Below are 21,419 nucleotides of genomic sequence, written 5' to 3' on the forward strand. Positions count from 1 at the left end.
CACGGGAAACGCCAAAATTTCGGGATTATTGCGAGGTTTTCGATGAGAAGAAAATTGGAAATAATACTTGATCGTGTTTTTGTTGACGGAAACAGCTGTGGAAAAAACAAGCGTTCGCCTAAACGATCTAGTATTTGTCAGCTAGAGAAAACACGACGAAAAAATCAATGTCCCAAATTTTACGCTTCCGGAATCTATTAACCCGGATTTTATTCAAACCTTCCTCTAGCAAAGTACATAAACACGAAAGAAGAGTGCTTAATGGTGTTACTGTCACAGCCAATGTCAAACACGAAATCTGATACGTTACGAAGAATAATGATAATTTATAGCGATAGATATCACAGCCATTCATTCTCTTTTTCCTATTGAGTCAAAAATCGAAATAAATTTATTTACAAAGAGACACTACGAAATTGAATTAGGAAATGATAACGGAGGGGATCTGCATTTGTTGCGTAAACATAACTCCTTGAAATAACAATCTCGTTTTCAATTTATACAAAGGAGCAGCGTACAAAAGCACGCCTCGCACGAATAATTATTCATTTTCAAATTTCGCATTACGGTGTTGTTCTTTAAACACACCAACAATTTGCCGAATAAACGATAATTAATCGTCGCAGGATTAAAATCGATTTTTGCTCAACAAACACACTTGGCGTGTTTCCCGAAACAAACAAATTAATGCTTATTGAACCCTGGCTCCATTTCTTGGCCGCAAAAGGAAGCAAGCTTGTGTTTTTTTCACTTAAAATTCACGTCAGGAGTATCATCGGGTTCGCTATATACCCGGAAATATGTATGAAGTATATTTCTTGTGAAAGGCCCTTTCGGGACTAGCGTTTTTGACCGATGCACAATTAGAAAGCCACTCACCTGCTGCAATGATGTGGAACACGCAGGGCACTCGTTGCGTCCCAATTCTATTCGAAGCGTAACACAAAAGCGTCCCGTAATCGAGTTCAGTCATCGGAGTGTAAGAAACGACACTCGACGTTCCACTTCTGGCAATATGCGATTGGGCCACGTCGACGGAATCTGCAGAATTATTAAACGTCCATCGAAATTGGACGTCGGGAGGATTTGCATCGACTTGACACGTTATTTGTGCTTGTTCTTGTTTCGCGACACCGTAAATTCTGCTCTGGTTCGGCTTGCACGTCGGCGCGTCTGAAACAGGGACCTGGGGCTATTTCGCGACAAAAACAGTTTGGACGCAATTTGCCTGTCTTTAAATGAAAAGGGGCAAAACAAAGGGAAAAATCTTGATGATTTATTTTTGGTTTCAAAACAATAAAACAAAATCATAAGAAAATGATAGTTTATTGGTCATTGTGGTACAAACAATAAGAAACAGGAAGAAAGATAATTAAAGGAGTGACAAAAAGAGTAAACAATAGTGAAAGATCAAAGTATGGGCTTACACATGACGTTGAGATAGAAGGGGTTGCTCTCGCCGTCCCCCTCCGTGTTGTACCCCACGCAGGTGTAATTTCCTGCCGTCGATCTGGAGACCCCTTGCAGCACCAGGCTTTGGTTTGTGATGATGATCCCCGCTTGTATGTTGATATTGAGCGCCTTGCCCTGCGAAAAACTCAGAACTTTTGCTGTTAGCTGCGTGGAAACTTACGTTGTGTTTCCACTCGACTTTGTAGACGGGAGGATGTGCGTTGATGACGCAGTCAAAATAGACGTCTGTTCCTTCCCGAATGGAATCCGGATTGAGCGAAGTGCCCAGAATTATCTTCGCCTCGGGGGTATCTGGAACACCAGTTCTAATTACGCCCGGATAATGGCCGGAAATTGTCGTTTAGTCGAATATGAATTTCGAGGAATAGACAAACAGGCTTTTCGGCCCAATTAAAGTGTTTACGCAAAAGAAATTTGATGAAGCAAGCTCACAGTGTATTTCTAATTTCCATTTATCCTCGAGTCTGTCTGTAGACATCATTTTGTTTTCGGCTCTGCATGATAGATATTTTCCGTCATCCTCTTTTCTCGGTACAAATGATAAAGTGCTGGTGGTTGTGTTGCCGTCGTTGGACGTCTGAAACAAATATATGCATCTTGTTAGTAAGTGTATGTTGAAGTGTCACTCCATGTTTATAAATTGTACGTGTTAACATGATATATTACATCATGTTCAACGACTTTTTCACTTAAACGACGAGTTTACGGTTTAAGTAACTTGTTGTGTCGAACTTCCGAGACGCATCATTTGTTACCGGAAGGAGGATGTCAATGGATAGGCCGGCGGCAATTAGGGACAGGGCAGGCTACAAAGCCATCGATAGGCCAAAGGTTTTTTCGAAAAATCAATAACTGGGGGAGGACTTGCTCCTAGTACATTTTTTTGTAAATCCAAACATTGATCTTTTTGTATAATTAGCGAAATGCGAAGAACGCTCCAGCGGTGAAACTCTATTCAATAACAAAGCTGCGCGAGATTAAATCAAACGATTCGGATTCACCTCTGCACAATAAAACTGTGTGCAAATTTGGAAAAAACAAGCTCGGTTTCCATTGTGTTCACGAAACCGCCAAACAGAAATTTAATAAATGATGATTGCAACTGGGGGACAATAGACCTGGAAAAAATCTAGTGTATAGCTCGAGTCTAATCACTCAAGTGTAATATTTCAGACAGGTTTTATAAAATGGAAAAATAATTCGGCGTTTTGTATACGCTGCAATAACAATAAACCGTAGCTTTCAGTCAAATCTGTTAGGAATATCAATCAATAAAGCCCCGTAACAAAATCTCGTACCGCATCGGAATATTAATATTGTAAAAGGTTCCACCATTAAAGTAGTCACAGAATCCAGTTAGAGAAAATATCCAATGCATATAAATGAGACGTTCTGCATCATATTCCGTATAATGAGAGATTTTAAACACCCGGGAGACTTTAGTATGAATTAATGTCAAACCTTGCATAAAATGCTACAAACATAGAAAATAACCAAAGCCGGAGGAAATGTGCAGCGGAATTTTTATGCAGGTTTGATAGGAATCCAAGAGCATTCAAGGCAGAGTGTCTCCTGTCGGGATCTAAATGCGGCCCCTTCTTCTTTTTGGGACGTCACGTTCGATACTGTTTTCAAACAGACAGCAAGTTTTGTCGACACGTCAAAAAATCACTTTTCAGTTCTCCGCCCGATTTAAAAAAATAAATATTTTGTGGACGCCACCTTAAAATTCATGAATTTCTAATGTTTCGTAACTTTCTTATTACGGAAGACAACGCCGCGAAACTCTTATTTAAAATAACTCGGGAATCCAATTATGTTAATATAAATTTTTTGTTTCGGCTTTTTCTTTCGTGCGTTCGTGCGTGTCTCTGAGAGCGCGTTTTTGGCCTAATTGCCGCTGATGTGTTTAAGAATACAATTATCGGGGTAACTTTTCTACCTAGGACCGTAACTGTTCGAATTATGTCGGCAGCAGATGCGCCTCCGGCATATTTCGCTTTGTTGATTGCTCTTTAATTAATTTAAAGTTTATGTTCGGTGTTATCGTTAATTTCGGTTCTCCTTCGCGGCACATTTTGCATAATATTCGTGAAATAATCATAACAATACAATAACCGCGAGGGGAGAATCGCTCGAATAAATAATTCGTGTAATTAGTGGGGTTTTACCGTCTTTTTGGCCCCTTCGAGCCGCTGCCCGTTCCTCCACCAGGTGATGCTGGCCGGAGGTCTTGACCCGGAACTCTGACACAGCAAATCGTATCTCCTTCCGGCGGAAAGCGGCTGGTTGGCTCCCAGGATCTTGACATCGAGCGGACCGACTGCAATAAAAGCACACCAAGTCTCAAAACTCAAGTCTTTGTATGAAAAGAATGAGAGATTTTCATCAGACGGATTGTTTGTTGGGCGATATTTATTTTTCGAAGCGGATCTTGATGAATCCCTCGACTTCTAAATGAATTATGAGAACTTTTCAAAAGAATCGAGGGATTAAAAGTTCGCCATTTTTTAAAAGATAAACGCGAAAAGGCATCGAGCGATGTGTTTGTTTAAGTTTATTTAACTCGCGAAAAATTACATTATAAGGTGACACTTTGTCACCGAGCAAACATAAGAGCCATAAAAAGGGCACTGTGTACACAAATAAACCGGCAAGCCACCTCCTCCTAACTCGGTTAACTTTGTTTGTGCAACTGAAACTTATTTTCGCCATCCTTAATAAAATAAAGCCAGACTTGTACACAACGTGGGTTAATCCCGCCCTTTATTTTTATAGAATGTCTAGTTAATTGTAAATAGGGCTACAGCGCTGCGGGATATTATAATACAATAGTAATATGCGGTCGAGCTGTCAATAGCAGTCTACTTACAATTCATGTCTACGTGGAGGGTGGAGGCAAGAGGGGGTGTTTTCGGATTATTGGACGCCTGACAGGTGAGTTCGGAGTGGACGTCGCGACGTCCCAGACCTGTTATCCGCAACTCGCTACGAACGTGCGTCGTTCCAGCTCGTGGTAAAGCCACACTGACGTTGCTCACCACCACATCGTTACGGAACCATGTCACACTAGGGAGAGGCTTGGCTGCAAAACAAATTTAAGACGTCTCTTAGCACACATGTTCACTAAAATGACGCAAAATGTGGCTAAAACCAGCATCAGTTAATGTATGTGCTTATTTCTGTCCAAAAAATTGAATTATAAAGTTAAAGTTAAATCCGAAAATCATAAAAGTAGCATATAGGTTGTGCCAACGATTTGAAGATATTATTACAGACGATTTTGTATTACGACAGCATTGGTCGATTCTGCTTAGTTTTTAGAATTATTTGAGTTTTTGATGAAAACACGCTGTAAACAAATATAACACAAAAACTAAGAATTTTAGAAAAATATTTAAAAGGTATAGTTTGATCTGACCTGGCCTGGTGTCAAAAACGACTATTAAGCACCAGTTAAAAAAATTATTACATGAAAACTGAAAGTTCTAGAGCAAAACAGTTTGTACCAATGTATTCTACGGTCTATTTTACGTATCACATAACTCTAGATTATTCTAGAATTTAATTTAAAAAATTATTTTGGCTTGAAAAATGGTGGAGGCGCCGGGTGTTTTTTTTTGTATATTTGATTTACTTTATCTATTGGTGAGTAGAGCAGAACTACTTTATCTGCTGATAAAACGGCATCGATGAAAAACCAATTTAGCGACGTTACACTGTTGGAAAGTTTAACAAAATGAATTAAAAGTGGCACCGAGTGTTTTAATTAACATTTACAAAATGGCTCTTTTTTATCTCAAACTCTGTTATTAGTTAATTGTGTACTTTTCAATTTTGAGAAGAGGATTAAAGCAATTCCAGCTTTACATTTTGCTAGAGGAGCGAGCTAAGCTTGAGACGTGTAAAAAAGGGAGTTGGTTTGTCTTATCTAATCGATTCATCTGTTAATCCAGCAAAAACTTGAGATTATTGGAGATAGATTGTTTGGATTCATTACTTTGAATCTAATCATTATTTTAATCAGCGTAATCCATTGGAAACAGTCGTTGCAGCCGAAAAATTAATTGGAGAATTTATCACGTAGACGGGAGGTTTTTATATCGTTTGGAATTAATTGGAATTTTTCAACACAAAATTCAAAAATAAAATATTCGTTGCTTTGGCTGGAACACCTGGCGGTGATAATTTGTGTGTAATGCTTTTCCGATAAGTGGCGAAATAAATAGGAGCAATTATTCCAGGACACGCAAAGTTTTAATTTTTTCGATTCGAACTTTGCAGCGTTTTCTCTGCATCATCTTGAAACTTTTATTACGAGCTTCAGGTGTTTTAACGTGTCTTGTAAAAAATCTGCCGCAGTGCTAAATAATAAATCGGACGAGTTGTAAAAAGTTCCAGGGCGAAGAAATTATTGAAATGATAATCAGCGGTGCTGTAAACAGTTCGATGGTAAATTTGCTCTGCATCAAATTGGTTTTAATTTATTCAACCAGGGGAATTATAGCAAGCATTGTTATGTTAATTCCGATTTGTGATTTGGTTAAGTGAAGCAAAGTTTACGTCTGATGGATAATTTATTGACGGGCTTTCGGATATGTGTGGGTTCGAACTTCATAAAAGTGATTGTCTCAGATACGTTTATAAAAGTTTTATCGACACTTTTACCACTTTCTAAATTGGGGGTTGGACAGTGCATATTTTATTCAGGCGTTTCTTTCGAAAATACGGATAAATTATGCAGTGAAAACTAAATGTATTTCTATTGTCGCTGGTAATATTTAAACAGTTTTTATTTTTATAACACGGCGAAATGCCAAGCTTTCAAAATTCTTGATGACGGCCATTCCGGCGCGACTGTTAAAAAGATAAAAGCCCGAGTCGGCACAACATAAAGGATTTTTACGCGATGTTAAAAAACGCATTTTTACTACGCTTTAATAATCATAAAAGAATAATTCATTATTACACCGTGTGGAGGCATTACACTCGCAATTCATTGTCGACGACTGGTTTGACACGAAAAAACCCATTCAATCGATTTGTATGAAATATATTTTACCAAATACGATTCGTGCTTATTCAGATACCTGCTGTCATAAACATGTAAATCTATCCGGATACATAAAAACGAGTTTATGTATTTCGGCTTTATGGTTTAGCGCAGTGTCAAAAAAATAACTCGATTTCGATGAAAAAAGTGGCAAATTAAAGTTTTAGTTGCCAGGTTTTTTCTAGTTCAATAAGCATTTGGGTTATGGGCCGTAAACCGCAAACCTGCAACTTAAGTACCAATGAACATCGAGATCTTTATAAAAGTTTGATGACTAATAAAATTATGACGATGTGCAATTTAGCTTTATTGTGCCTTTTTCCGACAGAGTCGAAAACAGAATGCACTCCAGAGGCCGACCACATTTTTCAGATTTAGTAGTTCACTAATTTTATTTACCACTATCGAGTGTTCCAGCTATCGTAATTTAATATGTCCAACTTGACACCTAGTTAAGTTATAATTATCACTTTATTTCCTTTTAATTGTTTATTAACAAGAGTTTAAACATGTCGTCATTAGTCCTTGTAATATCGGGATTAATACATGTTTGTCTGTTTGGACTAATTAACCGAATGGGACTGCCACAACAAACTAACAATTTCGTTAAAAATAAATTTTGATTCAAAGCTCGCAACCGTAATTCACTTTGGTATTTCATTTGAGAGTTTTGAAAAGCTTTGTTTCAAAGTAAAGAATAGATTTAAGTTTGCGGCTAAATGCACTTTTGCTAGACACAATTAGATTTGATTAATATTATTTAGGTTTTTCTTCATGCAGTAGAGACAGTTGTAATTTGAGTAAAACAGTGTAAATGCTCTCCAGAGTGCTCGAATGCAGATATAATCTTCGCAATTGCGGCAGTCGATGCGAACAAACACCAGTCATTGTTAAAATGCACACAGGGATTGCAATGTAAACGGGAGTATGAGAAATGTTTTACTCTTCATTTCGCTTATCGAGGACGAGCTAATCAACTGTTGCTTGTGGCGCTTTTGGACATTTCGATTAGCACAGAGTCAAGAATCGGAAAAGTGTTTAATATTCCACGAAGGGATCTCATGTTTGTTTTATATCTTATTGCGCATAACTCTAGGTAATGGGAATGGACCGCCGTGCGCGCACGCTACAGGTGTTCCATCCAATATCAAGCACTTTCACGGGGATGCTTCTGTGATGAATGGCGTGTGATAAAAATACAGACTCTAATTTTATTAGAGGTCTTTCAGGGGTTTATTTTTGTCGGGGGGATTTGTCAATGATAGGCTCGGGAAAATGGTATTTCCTGTGACCCGATATTTTGAATTTTTATTATTGGAGAACTTAATGCAGTGAGATCCAGGTTCTTCGTCAGTTATTCAGTTTTGCATGTCTTTGTCTTCTTTAGGTTTCTTCAAAATATTCTAAGGTGATACACTTGCTTTTGCAAATTTAAGGCATCTAACATTTAACACAATTATGTTTAAAGGGTTAAAAATGGTGGATGCGCCAGGCAAATGTTTTACTATATGTAAAATTTTCAGTAAATTAGGCAATTTTTTTATTTTGTCGCTCGAAAATTTAAATAAGTGAGTAAACCGCACTTGCTTTTAAATTTTTCAGCACATTTTTTTTTTCAAGAGAACTGTAAACAAGAATGCATCTAGTCGAAAAAGTAAACAAAGTGATTTGTTTAATTTTGTCAATCTAAAGCACTTAATGCGTCTGGATAGACACTGCAATTTTAACTACTTTTACAGGGTTGTTTCTGTGATGGTGTCTGTTAATACAAACTAATTTTATTAGATGCATATTTTTGTTGGAAGATTTATCAATGATAGGTTTGTAAAAATGATATTATTGTGTGACCGGAAACGTGAATATTTCATGGAAACAATTCCGAAAAATACAAGTGTTTAATGTTTGTTCAATTTTACTGCATGCGTATCGGAAATTAGTGCAATTAAAATTTCAACCAAAATAATAAAGCAACGAGAGTTTTAAAACAAACTGTGTTTATTATTGTTGACATTGTTCGAATTGTACAATTAAATAAATTGTTTGTAAAAATAACGTAATACGACACGTTTGATGAAACAAAATGATACACACGGATTTACTGCTGTAACAGGAAAATAATAAAATTTTACACCGGGGACCATGAACATACACATCTGATGTATTTTATAACTTCATATTGTGCACGTCTGCAAAGTTTCGAACTAAATATGCAATAAATTGTTCACAAGCCAACTCGAGAGCATACACTGACCTCATTTAGCCCCGTTTTCAAACTTGTTTAAACGGTTTGTAATTAATTTTCTCTAAAAGCCAAAAATTCACGTTGCGCTTTTCTTAAGTTAGCAGTTATGGTCAAAATGACGTTACTATTGCTGTCGTATACATTTGCCAGAACAGGCTAAAATTACAAGTTTTTTTGGAAGTTTTATTTTTTTTTTAACTTATGTTGCGACTTTTGATGTTGGTTAGTGTAAAGGCCGGCGTAAAAAATAATCTGAGCAGCTGGGCTAGCAAACATCAGTGTAGAATCAATCCTTGCAATAAAAGCAAATATAAAATCTCGATTGTTCAAAGTTGGGTGAAACCGGAGCTCGAAGTTGGGGAAACTTTTCACCGAAATGGCATTCACAAAGAACACATCTTTTGCAATGGCTGACTGATTAACATCGTTGTTTTGTTCTCTCATTAGTCTCGGGAGTAATCTGGATGCTAAGTTTTGGAATTATGGGCCAGGAGGGCTCCGGTCCCTGGGCCACTGGCAGCTCAGCCACTTTACCCAAACGCCTCTGGGGAGATTTACTCCCGCATTATCTTAAACTTTAATCAGTCATTTGTGCTTTTAATTTAGGACTTGTTTGCGCGTCTCTCGACATTTTTTAAGTCTTATGCACGTCTTTAGGTTTTATGACAGATAAAAAAAGCGAAATTAAAAATAAAACAGTTTGGAAATCTCCGCAGTGGAAAATAAGTTCGCGCTCTTGGTTCTAGGCAGATGACAGATTATTTTTCGTCGTCTACAAGGATTACAGTTTGCAACAGTTGCCATTTATTCACCTTTTTCCACTAAATATTTGTCCCGAATCCGCTTTCGCGGACGAAAATTGAGTACATTTTCTTTAATACTTTCCGGATGTCGATTTAACTTCGAGAATAAGACTTCTCAAACACAAATTGAACCAACTTGTCATCGGGAAGAGAATTCCGTTTTGTTAACTTATGACGTTCGAGCCATCTCATAAGTTGCTGAAGTTTTCGACGCGAAAGCAAATATTTTCCCGAATATGTTGTGGTGTTTTTCTTGCATTTGTCTAACTTGATCGAATCATTTGCACAAAGAGAATTTCCAAAATAAAACGAAACAAATGGTGATTGTTTCCGGCAGAGTGTATGTGAACCTTGGCAATAAATTAACAATTCTCGAATGATTTAACCGTCCGGTTATAAATTTCTGTTGAAAACAGCTCTGCGATAAAGCAGCGCTCTTAATATATCAAACCCCAAGATTGCAGCCCCCGGCCCAACTTTAAAGAAATCCGATACAACAAGGATTTTTCCGTTTGGAGGAAATTAAAAGTGCAAATGCAGCGCTAAATTATGTAAAGTTATCAAGCGAATTTATAACGTGGAGTTAATTCCGTTGCCTCATACACTATAACGTTGTGAAATACTAATTTTCCTTAAAAGCGAGAGGAATAATTTAAAGTTTATCCTGCGGAAATGTCGGCCACCTATAAAATTACAAAATGAAAAATTACACTCACATATTCCGGATAATGTTCTTTCTTAAAGACTTTTAGCAGCTGCGATATAAATGGCCGGGAAAATTGTGCAATTTAAATTCCTTTTGTAAGGCGCGTGTGTTGGCGACGTGACGAGACACACTGTCACACTGATTTCACACAAATCGAATGGTTTTTCACTCGCCATCATTTAAAAAATGTTTTTGTTTGCTTACGGCCACCCAAGAGGATTAAATTTGTGTTTATTTTATTTGGAATTGGGCAAATTGGGCGACTCTCAACACAACTCATCACTTTTTTGCTAAATCGTAAATATTTACTGTTCAGAGCGAAATGTTTTGATCCGACTGACAGCGAGACTGACTTTTACCTGCAGCTCAAACATTTTTTATTAAAAACAACAAATAAAATATTTGTAAACATATATTTTTTTCGTAAATTTGAAGCACCTAACATTTGAATGATTTTTCTAAACAAATTTCGGCCTAGTTGCTCTTTTAAAAAAATGGTGGATGCGCCGGGATAGATAATTTTATTTGAACAATCATTCTATTATTTTTGTTTTTTGAAAATTTTTATCAGTAAGATACATAAAAATAATTTGTTTTGAGCCAACTTTACAACACTGCGTATTTCTCTTTGTCAACTTTAATTTTTTTTTAATCTGAATAGAAGGGCAAACATCAAATGGGTACGTTATGGACTAATCAAAGGAATATATTAATTTTTTGAATTTGAAGCATCTCACCTTTAAAACATATTGTTTTTTAAAAGGGTTATTTGTCTATCTTGTATTTCAAAAATGGTAGATGTGCCAGGATAGTTTTTACATGTGCTTATTTATTTTAAGAAACTTAATAAATTGCACAATTTTTCATTGGGGGTGTGGTGTACTTTACTGCTTCCAGTCTGCTTTGCAGCATTGCCGTCTCCTTTGTCTCACTTTTTTAATTTTTTTAATTTTACAAAGAACTGCGAACATGAATAGGTGCGTTGAAGGAGTAAACAAAGTGATACTGTTTTTGTTAATATGTTGAAAAGCAGTGCTGGAAACCTTCCAGTCATAAACACACGACGGAAACTACTTCTGTTTGTGGAAACTGCGCAGATTTTACGACATTGTTGATTGTTGACACGTCATTTCGTGACATACATTAACAATGCTAACGATCATTGTTACGGCTGCTGCAGAGATATTAATCGAATTATGGAATGCAGGTGTGATGTCCGAAAAATGGCAAAGTTTGTGAATAGTCTGCGGAATTAATTGAGCAAACTTGAGCCGAATATTGGGCCGTAAATTTAGTTCCGGGTGCAGTGTTGAAATAATGCACTAGAAATGAGATTCCGGAGTGTAGCGTTCCACAATTAATAATTAAGTAGTTATAAAGAAGGTGGAGAAGAACGACCGGATTGTCATAATCATAAATCTGGCGTCCCTGGTCGACTTTACACCTTTAGCATTAAAGCCGGATATTAAATCAACGCCATCAATGGTCTTTTATGTCTCTACATTCTTTCATTTACGACTGGCATATTGCTTCTTTCTTGCGGTAATTGCGCGATTTTGCATAAACATTGTTTTTTGGCTTTTTTTGCAAGCAAACGAAAAGTTTGCATTACATATGGGTATCACATCGAGTTGCTTACATAACTGAATAAAACATCACTCGAGCGTTTTCCACCACCAAAGTCCTGTTTTTCATGCTCGGCTGTTTTCCGACGAATTTATTTTCAATAATTCGACGGCCGTAGATTAAAACCGTACTCGAAGGAACATCAGATATTTGCCTTTAAAGCAAATACAATTAAGGAATTCCGAATCAGAAGCATTTGAGATTAAATTCTTTGAAGGTTTTTTCTCTGTTTTCACTTTATTATTAAACAATTTGTTTTCGTTGCATTGTGAAGTCGCCGACTCTCTCATTTATTTCGCGTCGCCGCTTTAAAACGCCTAAATAGAAAAGTTTAGAACTAGTCTCTGGAGTTGGCAGCATTGACGGATAGCCCCAGGGAGACTCTTCTCGACTACTCTAGATTTTGGCACTGCAAACTACCAACACAGCAATTGTGCGAAAATTGGGACCATTCGTTTTCTTTTAAATGGTTTGTTGGTTGTGTCAACCATATTTCGTCTCAAAAACATCTGTTTCGTGAAGTACTTACCTCCAAAGACGTCACAGCGCAGCGTGAAGGAGGCGCCCTCGGGAAAGGGCCCCACCACGGACTCCAGCTGCGCCCCCGACTCGTTGGTGATGACGATTTTTTGCGGGGGCACTGGAACAAACGACTGCGAATTAATTATTTTTCCCGCTTATAAATCAAGGAGATGTGCAGTGGTAATTTTCGTGCCGTTTTGAATAAAGATCTGGGGGAATAATTGAGAGTTATGACCGAATGGCGTGTTCCTCTCTCTGACATAATGAGGCTAAAGCATTTTTACAAGATGCGTGATTGAGTGAAAACTGCCTTGATTATTGCACTTGCATGTCGATGGAATCATCACTGACGACTCAATGGGATTTTTTCGGGGGGAAACCAACCCTGTCCGATTTAATTGAAATTTAATCTCATTACGCAAGCAAATAACTTCCCGAATAAACAGAATTAAAATCATTTGCTGCACAATAACGGCGAGTAGGAAATGGCAAAGTCGGTGTGCACAGCACTTTACAACGGAACACATTAATTTCCCTTCAGCTACAATCTATAAATGCGCTTGAAATTTTATCTTATTCGAGCGCCTGCAGATTGTAGCTGTCATTTCGGCGAAATTGCACTTTATTGTTAAACGGATAAAAACACGACACGAAATCACAAATGAATATTTATTTTGGATTGTTCTCTTGGCACCGAAAATATTTTCCGACATTTTTAAGCCCATAATTCGAATTCGGGCGCTTGTAGACACCGATCCGGCTTAAAATTTTGAATATTCCACCCTTGCTGGAAAAGCTATTGTCTGAAGCTTTTCCTGCTCCTGCATTATAAAAGACCAGAGGTCATCGTAAACTTGCAGAATACTTAGCGACTGCGTCGCCTCTTTCAACCCCCATTAAACCAGTCCTTTGTCTAAAAAAGTTCGAATTTTATGTTTTTTATCCTTTCATTTGGCTTTTTGCTACATACAGAATGTGTACAAAATAATCTCAAAGAATAAGGAAGGTTGTAAAATAAGTTGTTGGAGCGTGAAAAATTGTGGTTTTGTTGCAATTCGCACCTCTGCGGCAGTCTTGGCGTGTCAATTTAAATAACTGTCGGTGTGTTTCGAGTCCTCGCTTGGTTCTTGGTAATTAGCAGTCGATGTAATGTCGAATAAAACGTCGGTTGACAGCTCTGGTACGATTGAAAGCAATTTAATTGGCTAACGAACCGCCAAGTGTGGTTTGAGCCCGCACTGCAATCTAGCGATGCGTGGATGGAAATTCATGTCGTGATGCTGTCCGACTATGAAAAATCAGTTTGACGCTTCGGGTCATCTCCATTTCCTCTATATTTCAACCGGATGTACATACATTTATTCCATATTCATTTTTCTAATTGAAATACATATTTATCAGAGCCGGCGCATAAATTTCGACGCTTTGCAGTTTACTCTCTTGCAGTTTTATGCTTGACATTAACATTTTAATTGCAACGTATCTTCGTACTCGTAAACGCGGAACTTAATTTATGTGATATTCCCGGGGTTGGACTTTTATCGCGAGCCAGCTGAATCGATGGAATAGCGTTAATTAAATCATGTGAAAGGGTACGGGTAAGTCACCCCAAGCTACGTAAATATTTGTTTTCTTACCTTTGTCGCAAAGCTGGAGCCGGTTGCACCAAACTTAATATTCATTCCTATAAGAATATTAAAGTTGGAAAGCGATCAACTCGCATGTCTACCTGGTTTGGCAAACGCCGAACTTTTCATTAAATCACAAGCTAAACGGCCGTTTCCCAACTTTCAACAAGTTTTGTTTATGATTTCGAACCACTCTGAATTTTTCAAAGTTTCGTCGATACAATGTCGCGGTAGAGGACTTATTAACTATTTAGGAAAATCGGGGAACAATAAGAAAACTTAGTGGCTACGAGAATGTGCTTGTAGCGAGTGACAGTCTCACTCATATTTTATGACGCGGTTTCCGGTTCCATATCGAACCAAATTTGGAATAATAAAACAATGAGAACCGTGTTTCAATTTTCTGGCTCGAATTTGAAATTTTAATGTAACAGGTCAGGTCAACAATTATTTCTTATCGTAAAAAGTATTTATTGTTTAAAAAACATCCTTTTTGAATTTTTGGTCGTCGTGACGGCTCACACTTGTCACGTGCCAGCACAAACACTGTGGTCAAGAGAACGCGATGCTTTCAGCCTGATAACAAAGCTCGAGTGCATGAGCATATTTATCTATCGTCTGTGTATTTGTTGGGTATTAATTGCAGTAGCGGCCCGGCTTTGCAGCTTTACCATAAATCGATAAAACCAAACAACACGAAAGCAACCCGAGCAAAAACTGTTAAATAAAAATCGCCTTGTTTCCCCGAGAAAAGTGGACGTGAAATACCGCCCCATTTCCCTCGCTCAATTTTTTTCCTCACACGTTATTAATTATTTATGTGAGTAGCCCTCACTGGACTGGAGTCAATTGTTTCTAGGACAATATTTTGTTGTGATTTTTTAGTGCAGAATGAAATGACTACTCTAATTTTAGTGAATAACCCGGCGCCTCCACCATTTTTCAAATTGACATAAGGTTTTAAATAAATTTTCCAGTAACCTAGTATTGTGAAAAAAATTGTGTTATACACAAAATAAACTGAATAATACGCTGAACCAAGCCGTTTTGCTCTAGGACTTGAGTTTTTGAGTTACGAATGTTTTTAAAATTTTTTTTTGTGTAGGTGTTCTGTATGTGAAATACGCTCTCTAATTTTAATTTTGTTGCCTTGTGTGATGTTTAGTCACAAAAGGAGTAGTTTGAGTAATATTTCGACGGGGCTTTTAGTTGTTTTAATCACGAACCTAATTTAAATATGTAGCCGGTTTATTTAGTTAGTGGTGACATAGAGTGAGATGAAGCCGGTTGTTGTTTAAAGTAATGGCCGAGTAAGCAGCGCATTTCAGTATCGAGATGGTGTAAAGCTCATCCATGAAGTTAGATGAGAGGAGTTACAATGCCATTTCGGTCTCTCGCTAAATGGATTCACAGCTGAGAGACTAATTATCATTGTGCCTACTGTATATCGCATTAACTGACCAAGGGAACACGGCAAAACGGGGTAATTGGATTCTGGACTTGAAATTCATTTAGCTCTTCCATTCATAATCCAATTCAGCGCTTACTATATTATTCATAATTTGTATTGTATCGCGATTCGTTTCGTGTTGTGTGAAATTTATGGCCGCAAAAAGAAAAAACCTCCACTAACATAATTTGCTTTGTTTACGGTGTACAATGGCGCTTAGTCATTACTGAAATCGCAACCTTCTCAACATTTTTAATTAACCCAATACGAGCACATTGTATCGAATATCAAAGCGTTCTTCACTTGAAAAATTTCAGCACCGGGTGCTTAAAAATTTCAATTTCAAGTGGACGCTTAACATGCGAGCTTGAATCGATACAGAATTAACTTTTAAAATTATGAACCAGACGTTGAACGTTATTATCTATGTTTGTCACGAAACGTGTGTGTTTTTGCCGCTTTTATCACATCGTTTCTACACGACATTTATATTTATTTATTCACTTGTATTGTGCGCTTTTATATGCTGATGATCAGACGCAAAACACAAATTCGCGTGACATAAACAACTTTGAGTCGTCTGTCTTCATTAATAAACGGAAAAATTGGCCAAAATTTGAACTTCTCCATTAGTCGGGGAAGCCTACTGTTTGCTGTAATACTTTACGAGCGAACGCTGTTACACCAGATATATTACAAGATATGTACCAGAAATGTACACATTCCCTGATGAGCTGGAGAGAATTATTTAAGAGCTCGAACCTAAAAGCTCATCTACTGTTACAACCCGGACTTTTTCCGATACCTAACTGAGCTTCGGTCTTACATTACGAACATTAATTAACTAAGATAATGGAAAGTTTTTCCCTATTGATAGCACTGAGGCGATTATTTTTTCAATGGGACGTAATGTTGTAAGCGCAGTGGTGAACATTTCCTTTGAAACTGCTCCTGGATGGCAGTAATAATACTGTGTAATAAATGGCTAGACGTAACAAATTTCCACATTATAAATTATTCTCTCAGGAATTGTGCCACATATCAGAAACGTTCTAATAATAGTAATTTACATGTCATATCAGTTTAAGCTCTGGCTTGATTCTCAGTTGAAAGGGGAGAAATGAATTGAGCTAAAGGCTGTTTGCCGTGTCTCGCTACAACTTGCCATCAAAATTGCATTGTTGCTAATGGTAATGGGATCATTTGCGCATCAATGCAAATGGTCTCAATAATAAATTTGGAAAATTGCTATTCGAAGCCGATATTCTATTCAACTAGTTGCCAACAATCTTTTTAGGACTTTAAAGTGAATTTTCAAAATATCTTGCTATTGTCTAGTTTCAGGCGAATCATTCGAAATAATACAACTTGATTTTTATTTTGCCATTTATTGCATCAGTTTATTAAAGTTTACATACAAAAGTACATGCGTTGCTTCTGAATAATTTATTTTGATTTCTAAAAAAGTGTGTAGAAAAGTCGGTATGAAGGTCATTGGATCATTGATTTTTGCATCAAATTTTGAAATCGGATTTATTCAGTGTTTCCCTGCTCCTTCGTAGCTCTACATCTGCTTTTATGTTAGTGTTATTAGCAGTTTTCTGTTAACTTTGTCGATTCTTGAAAGCTCGCCTCCGGGTTTTACAATTGGCAAAGTGGCACTCTGGAGATAGGCCCCAATCCAATTACGCTCCTCACATGCAGGAAGGGGTCTCTTATCCATCTGCGCTAACGAATGTTGCGAATAAGTGAGTTGGGTGTTGTTCCATTGCGGTGGGCGGCCGCCACCCAGTGGTCCTGTGGTGGCGGCATCAGCGCCTGCAGTGTTCCGAACAAATCATTGTGCTCGGTCACGGCTGACAAATACATCTGCAGTCATGGTAGACGCCAATTGTCCAATTGTTTCCGAGCTTTGCTCACTCGACATGTATTGCCTCTGCTTCGTTAAGCGCTGGATTTGTCGGCCATCGATATATGCATTGTTGCCGGTGGCCGATAAGAGGCCGAGAGGGCATAACTTATCCGTGACATGGGATGCTATTAGAGGCGACAACGATGCGTAATTCCACGGATAAATTATTCGCTGGAGCAGGACGATGGCCGGCTGCTTGCATAACGACAAGAAAATGTTTACACGTAATTGTGTACTCACTCACTGACATAACTAATGGGGCAGAAATGATAACGGGTCGGACCCAGCACGCACTCATCGCACGCATATTTTACCTACGTTTCGCTGGGTTTCGAGATGGAGGAGGAAAGGTGATACTTTGCACTTTTACGAGGGCGTAAAAGAGATGGATGGACAAGGGAAGGTATCGAAGGAGAGGCCCAAATGGGCTGTTTACACAAATTCACCTCTGTTTTACATTTACAGAAATTACGGCCTCTAATTTTACGGCAAGACACCTCTTCCGCCCAAGTTCAAATACGGCCGAAATAATTAAATTGCCTTCTTGATCATTTCCATTTCAGCTAAGCGATTCCAATTTTAATAAGGAAAATTAAGCGAAAGAAATAAAATATACTTCGTCCTGGCATCTAAAATTCTAACGAATTTTATTTTCCAGTGTCACTCCATGTAGTAGCTTTCTTAATTTTGGCAAAAACAAAGTTTGTCAAAAGATACTTGACTGTAAATAGTAGTTTATTATACAAGTAAAGAAAAGTTGCTCATTATCTGTGAGTAAAAGGAATTACGAGCATATAATGCCAACTTTTTTTACGTGTGTTCGTTACAACCGGGCTCCACTGTATTTCGAAAAACCGATTCGTCTCAATTCTTCCCATGGCAGTATATTCCTCCGGTCGGTACGAGTCAAATGGCATCAAATTAACAAACATAAATCACTTGTTGAAATTCGCTATCTAATAACGAAGCAATTACGCCAGCTTGTGACACTGCTATATGACTATTATTAAGTTTTATTGTTTTTTCCATAAACGGAGCGAATTGCGTGCCTTTGGGAATAAAATCCGAGTGCAGAGTGTCTCGATTTTGCATCCCGTGCCGCTCTTAAGACCGGAAGATATAAAAGTGCACATTTTACGAGCGAAGTCAATCGCCGAGATATTAATTCTGGTCGTAAAAAAAGCACTTATAGACAAAGCTTTGCACGCTGAGGGAGTGATCGAAGTTTTTTCCCTAATACACGCATTGAAATTCGGCGCAGGTAGCTCGTTAATTTCCAGCCGTTTTGAAATTCAATTTTTCTCTCGTCGCGCAACAGTTAAAAAATCTGCGATTCGAACTAGCAAAAACTTAGCTCCGGCTATGTGATATATTGTATAGGAACGAAAACAAAACGAAATGTGAGGAATGTTTAAAGCTCGAGCTTGCGGTGTGTACTTTGCGAGGAGCGTGCGGTAGCTTTGGGTTTTACTAAAGTGTAACTAGACGAAACATCTACTGAAAAACGAGGGCTTTGTTTTCTGAGTGCAGCGCAGTTCGGAGATGTTTTATCTCGCATCGGGAAAATGCAACTCGATTTACGTACAAAATAATAAAAATTTTGCGTGCTGGTTCACAGCCATCAGCGAGACATAAGGAATAAATCAGAGCGGTATTATTATTTTACATTTTATTTATTCGAATCATGCAACAATTTAACATTTTAAATCAGGCATTTTGCATTTGAAAAACTGGAAGTTAATGACTCAATTTACGGGAAGCACGAAATTTTTACGTTATTTGGCTGTCACTGAAATGTGACAAATGGAAATTAAGCTCAATCGGTTGATTAAAATGTCTGAAGCTGATAACGATTTTAATATAAGCGTGTCGGTTTGAAAATACTCAAAAACACATTTGTTTGAAACATTGACGCAGTACTAGCAACTGGAATTAATACAACAGGTCAGAAAAATTATCCAAAATCAGGAAAATTTGTATACGGTATGATCTCAAAAAACTGACTAAATATTTTACGAAAGCAAACAAATTTCTTTAATGATAATTGTCGGTTTATAATTTTTTTAAAGTTGTAGGTGCTTTTAACAAGTCAAATTTAGTTCGGTATATCCGGAAGTTCCTTATAAGAAAAAATACATTGAGCTATAAAGATTTTCGGTGCTTGAAAAATAGTTCGTTATAACCGGCCTCCACTGTATGTTAAACCGAATCTTAACGAGCGCACTAATTGAACGAGGAGCCGGCACAATTTGAGTGCCCATGTTGAGCGAATTTTACAAGTGAAAATGACAAGTTGTTAACTCCACCTGATTTAGCAAAAAGCCCGTTTAACCGAGCAGAAAATATCCTAATTACGTCTCCTCGCCGCGATAATAATTATCAACTGTGGGTTATTATCGAGTTAATTAGATCCATTTCGCAAGAAGCCATTCACTCGCCCACATTTTTCAAAGTCGGGCCGAAAATTTCGACAATCTTAATTAAAATCCGCCAGTTGGCAACTTATTCATGTATTTTAATTATAAATTCATGTCTTCTGTCTCTATTGTACGGTCTCCAACTTAGATTAAATATTTCTTTTTAACAAGCTACTAGAGACGTGACTCGCATTTAATTTATTTCAAATTGAAAACACTACCAAGGTAAAAATGAGAGGTTTTTATCTAATTACGGAGCCGGGACTTTGATACAAATTAATTTTTTAGTACTCGAAGTGCTCGCAAAAGATTCATTTGATGCAAGCGTCTTGCAAATGTAAATATTTTTCGCTAGATCTGGGGCACCGTGCACAAAGTTATCACACACAGCGATGCTGGATATTGTAGTAAATATTTCTTTTTCAATAAACTTCACAATTGCTCGGAAAACTGCCAAGGAAAATAATTCAGCGAGACGTTCTACAATGTTATAAAATTATGTCAACGCTGATTCCGGACCGATTGTTCTCTTTGAAATGGTCGCAACAGAATGAAAAATCTAATGTTACCCCCATTCTGGGCGTCTCGACTTGCTATGCAGCGTTATTACCATAATTTCTGTTTTAAGTACGTGCTGCTCCAATATTTCCAATCATAATGTTATGAAATTACCGACATGAAAGCATTGGATTACACATTTTGTTTGTAATTCGATTAGTATTGTATTCAGCACTTTGGCGCTGTATAAATATGTGCGTCCCGTTTTTGTCAACAAGTCGGATTTTTCCCCATGAAATATTCACCACGTAATGAGCTTTCCGTAAATAATGCGAGACGGCTCAATGTATCGACCGTAAAAATGTGTAATTTTATGCAAAAAGGCGTATGTATAATAAAACATTTTCAATTTGCGAAATATCTAAATCTTGGAGAAGTCTTTTGGAAACTTTAACAATTTATTTCCCGGGCAAATCCCCGTCCGAATGCTCCACCATCATGCACAGATACATTTTTCGAACGTTTAAGGACGGATTAGACGAGGTACAGATGTATGCGTAATCCCAGCAGAGAACATGTTTTTTCTAACGAGTTCCGGATTAAACATGCAATTATTTTATTACAAGACTCGTTAGCGAAGCACTCGAAATAATAAAATGTCTAGACTCCATCTAATTGGACGTTGAAAGAATGATTCATTTAATTGCATTTGGACGTAATTAATCTTGTCTGGGCGCTCTTTTGAGATAACGTGCAGGTGTGTCTCACATTGTTGCGAATTTATTTTCCTAAACAATTTTATTCTCCCAGTGACTTGCTAACAAAGGACTCAAAGTTTTCGGTCTGAGAGACAATTAAATGCTTCCTTTGAGACATGAGGCGGAAGGGTCAAGTCGTGGACCCATCTCTTCATCAAACAACCCTCACCTTGCACATTCCTTCGCCCAATTAACTATCCTTGATTGTTTCGGCGGCGAAGGACGTCAACATTTTATGCCGAGCATCGAGGAATTCGAGAGACGTCTTAATTGGACCATTAGCGCTGGATTTGGGCGAGAATTTTGCGCCGAACTTTGGCATTAAAAATCG

The 21,419-nt window shown here is 37.7% G+C and overlaps 2 protein-coding genes across 2 annotated transcripts in view; one reads left to right on the forward strand and one right to left on the reverse strand.

Annotated features, from left to right (window-relative positions):
• The window catches only part of LOC662231 (cell growth regulator with RING finger domain protein 1), a 172,925-nt gene that overhangs the window by 8,871 nt on the left and 142,635 nt on the right, over positions 1–21,419 (forward strand). The window lies entirely within an intron of this gene.
• side-VII (sidestep VII) overlaps positions 1–21,419 on the reverse strand; it is a 100,113-nt gene that overhangs the window by 8,316 nt on the left and 70,378 nt on the right. The window contains exons 4-10 of the mRNA XM_968512.4: positions 12,433–12,543; positions 4,346–4,558; positions 3,645–3,796; positions 1,906–2,050; positions 1,634–1,764; positions 1,428–1,587; positions 880–1,173 (exon numbers count right to left, since the gene is read on the reverse strand). Of these exons, the coding sequence (XP_973605.1) occupies positions 880–1,173; positions 1,428–1,587; positions 1,634–1,764; positions 1,906–2,050; positions 3,645–3,796; positions 4,346–4,558; positions 12,433–12,543 (1,206 nt within the window). The remainder of the gene's footprint in view (positions 1–879; positions 1,174–1,427; positions 1,588–1,633; positions 1,765–1,905; positions 2,051–3,644; positions 3,797–4,345; positions 4,559–12,432; positions 12,544–21,419) is intronic.

The sequence above is a fragment of the Tribolium castaneum genome, chromosome 3 (assembly GCF_031307605.1).
Source record: "Tribolium castaneum strain GA2 chromosome 3, icTriCast1.1, whole genome shotgun sequence".
In the NCBI taxonomy this organism is placed as follows: domain Eukaryota; kingdom Metazoa; phylum Arthropoda; class Insecta; order Coleoptera; family Tenebrionidae; genus Tribolium; species Tribolium castaneum.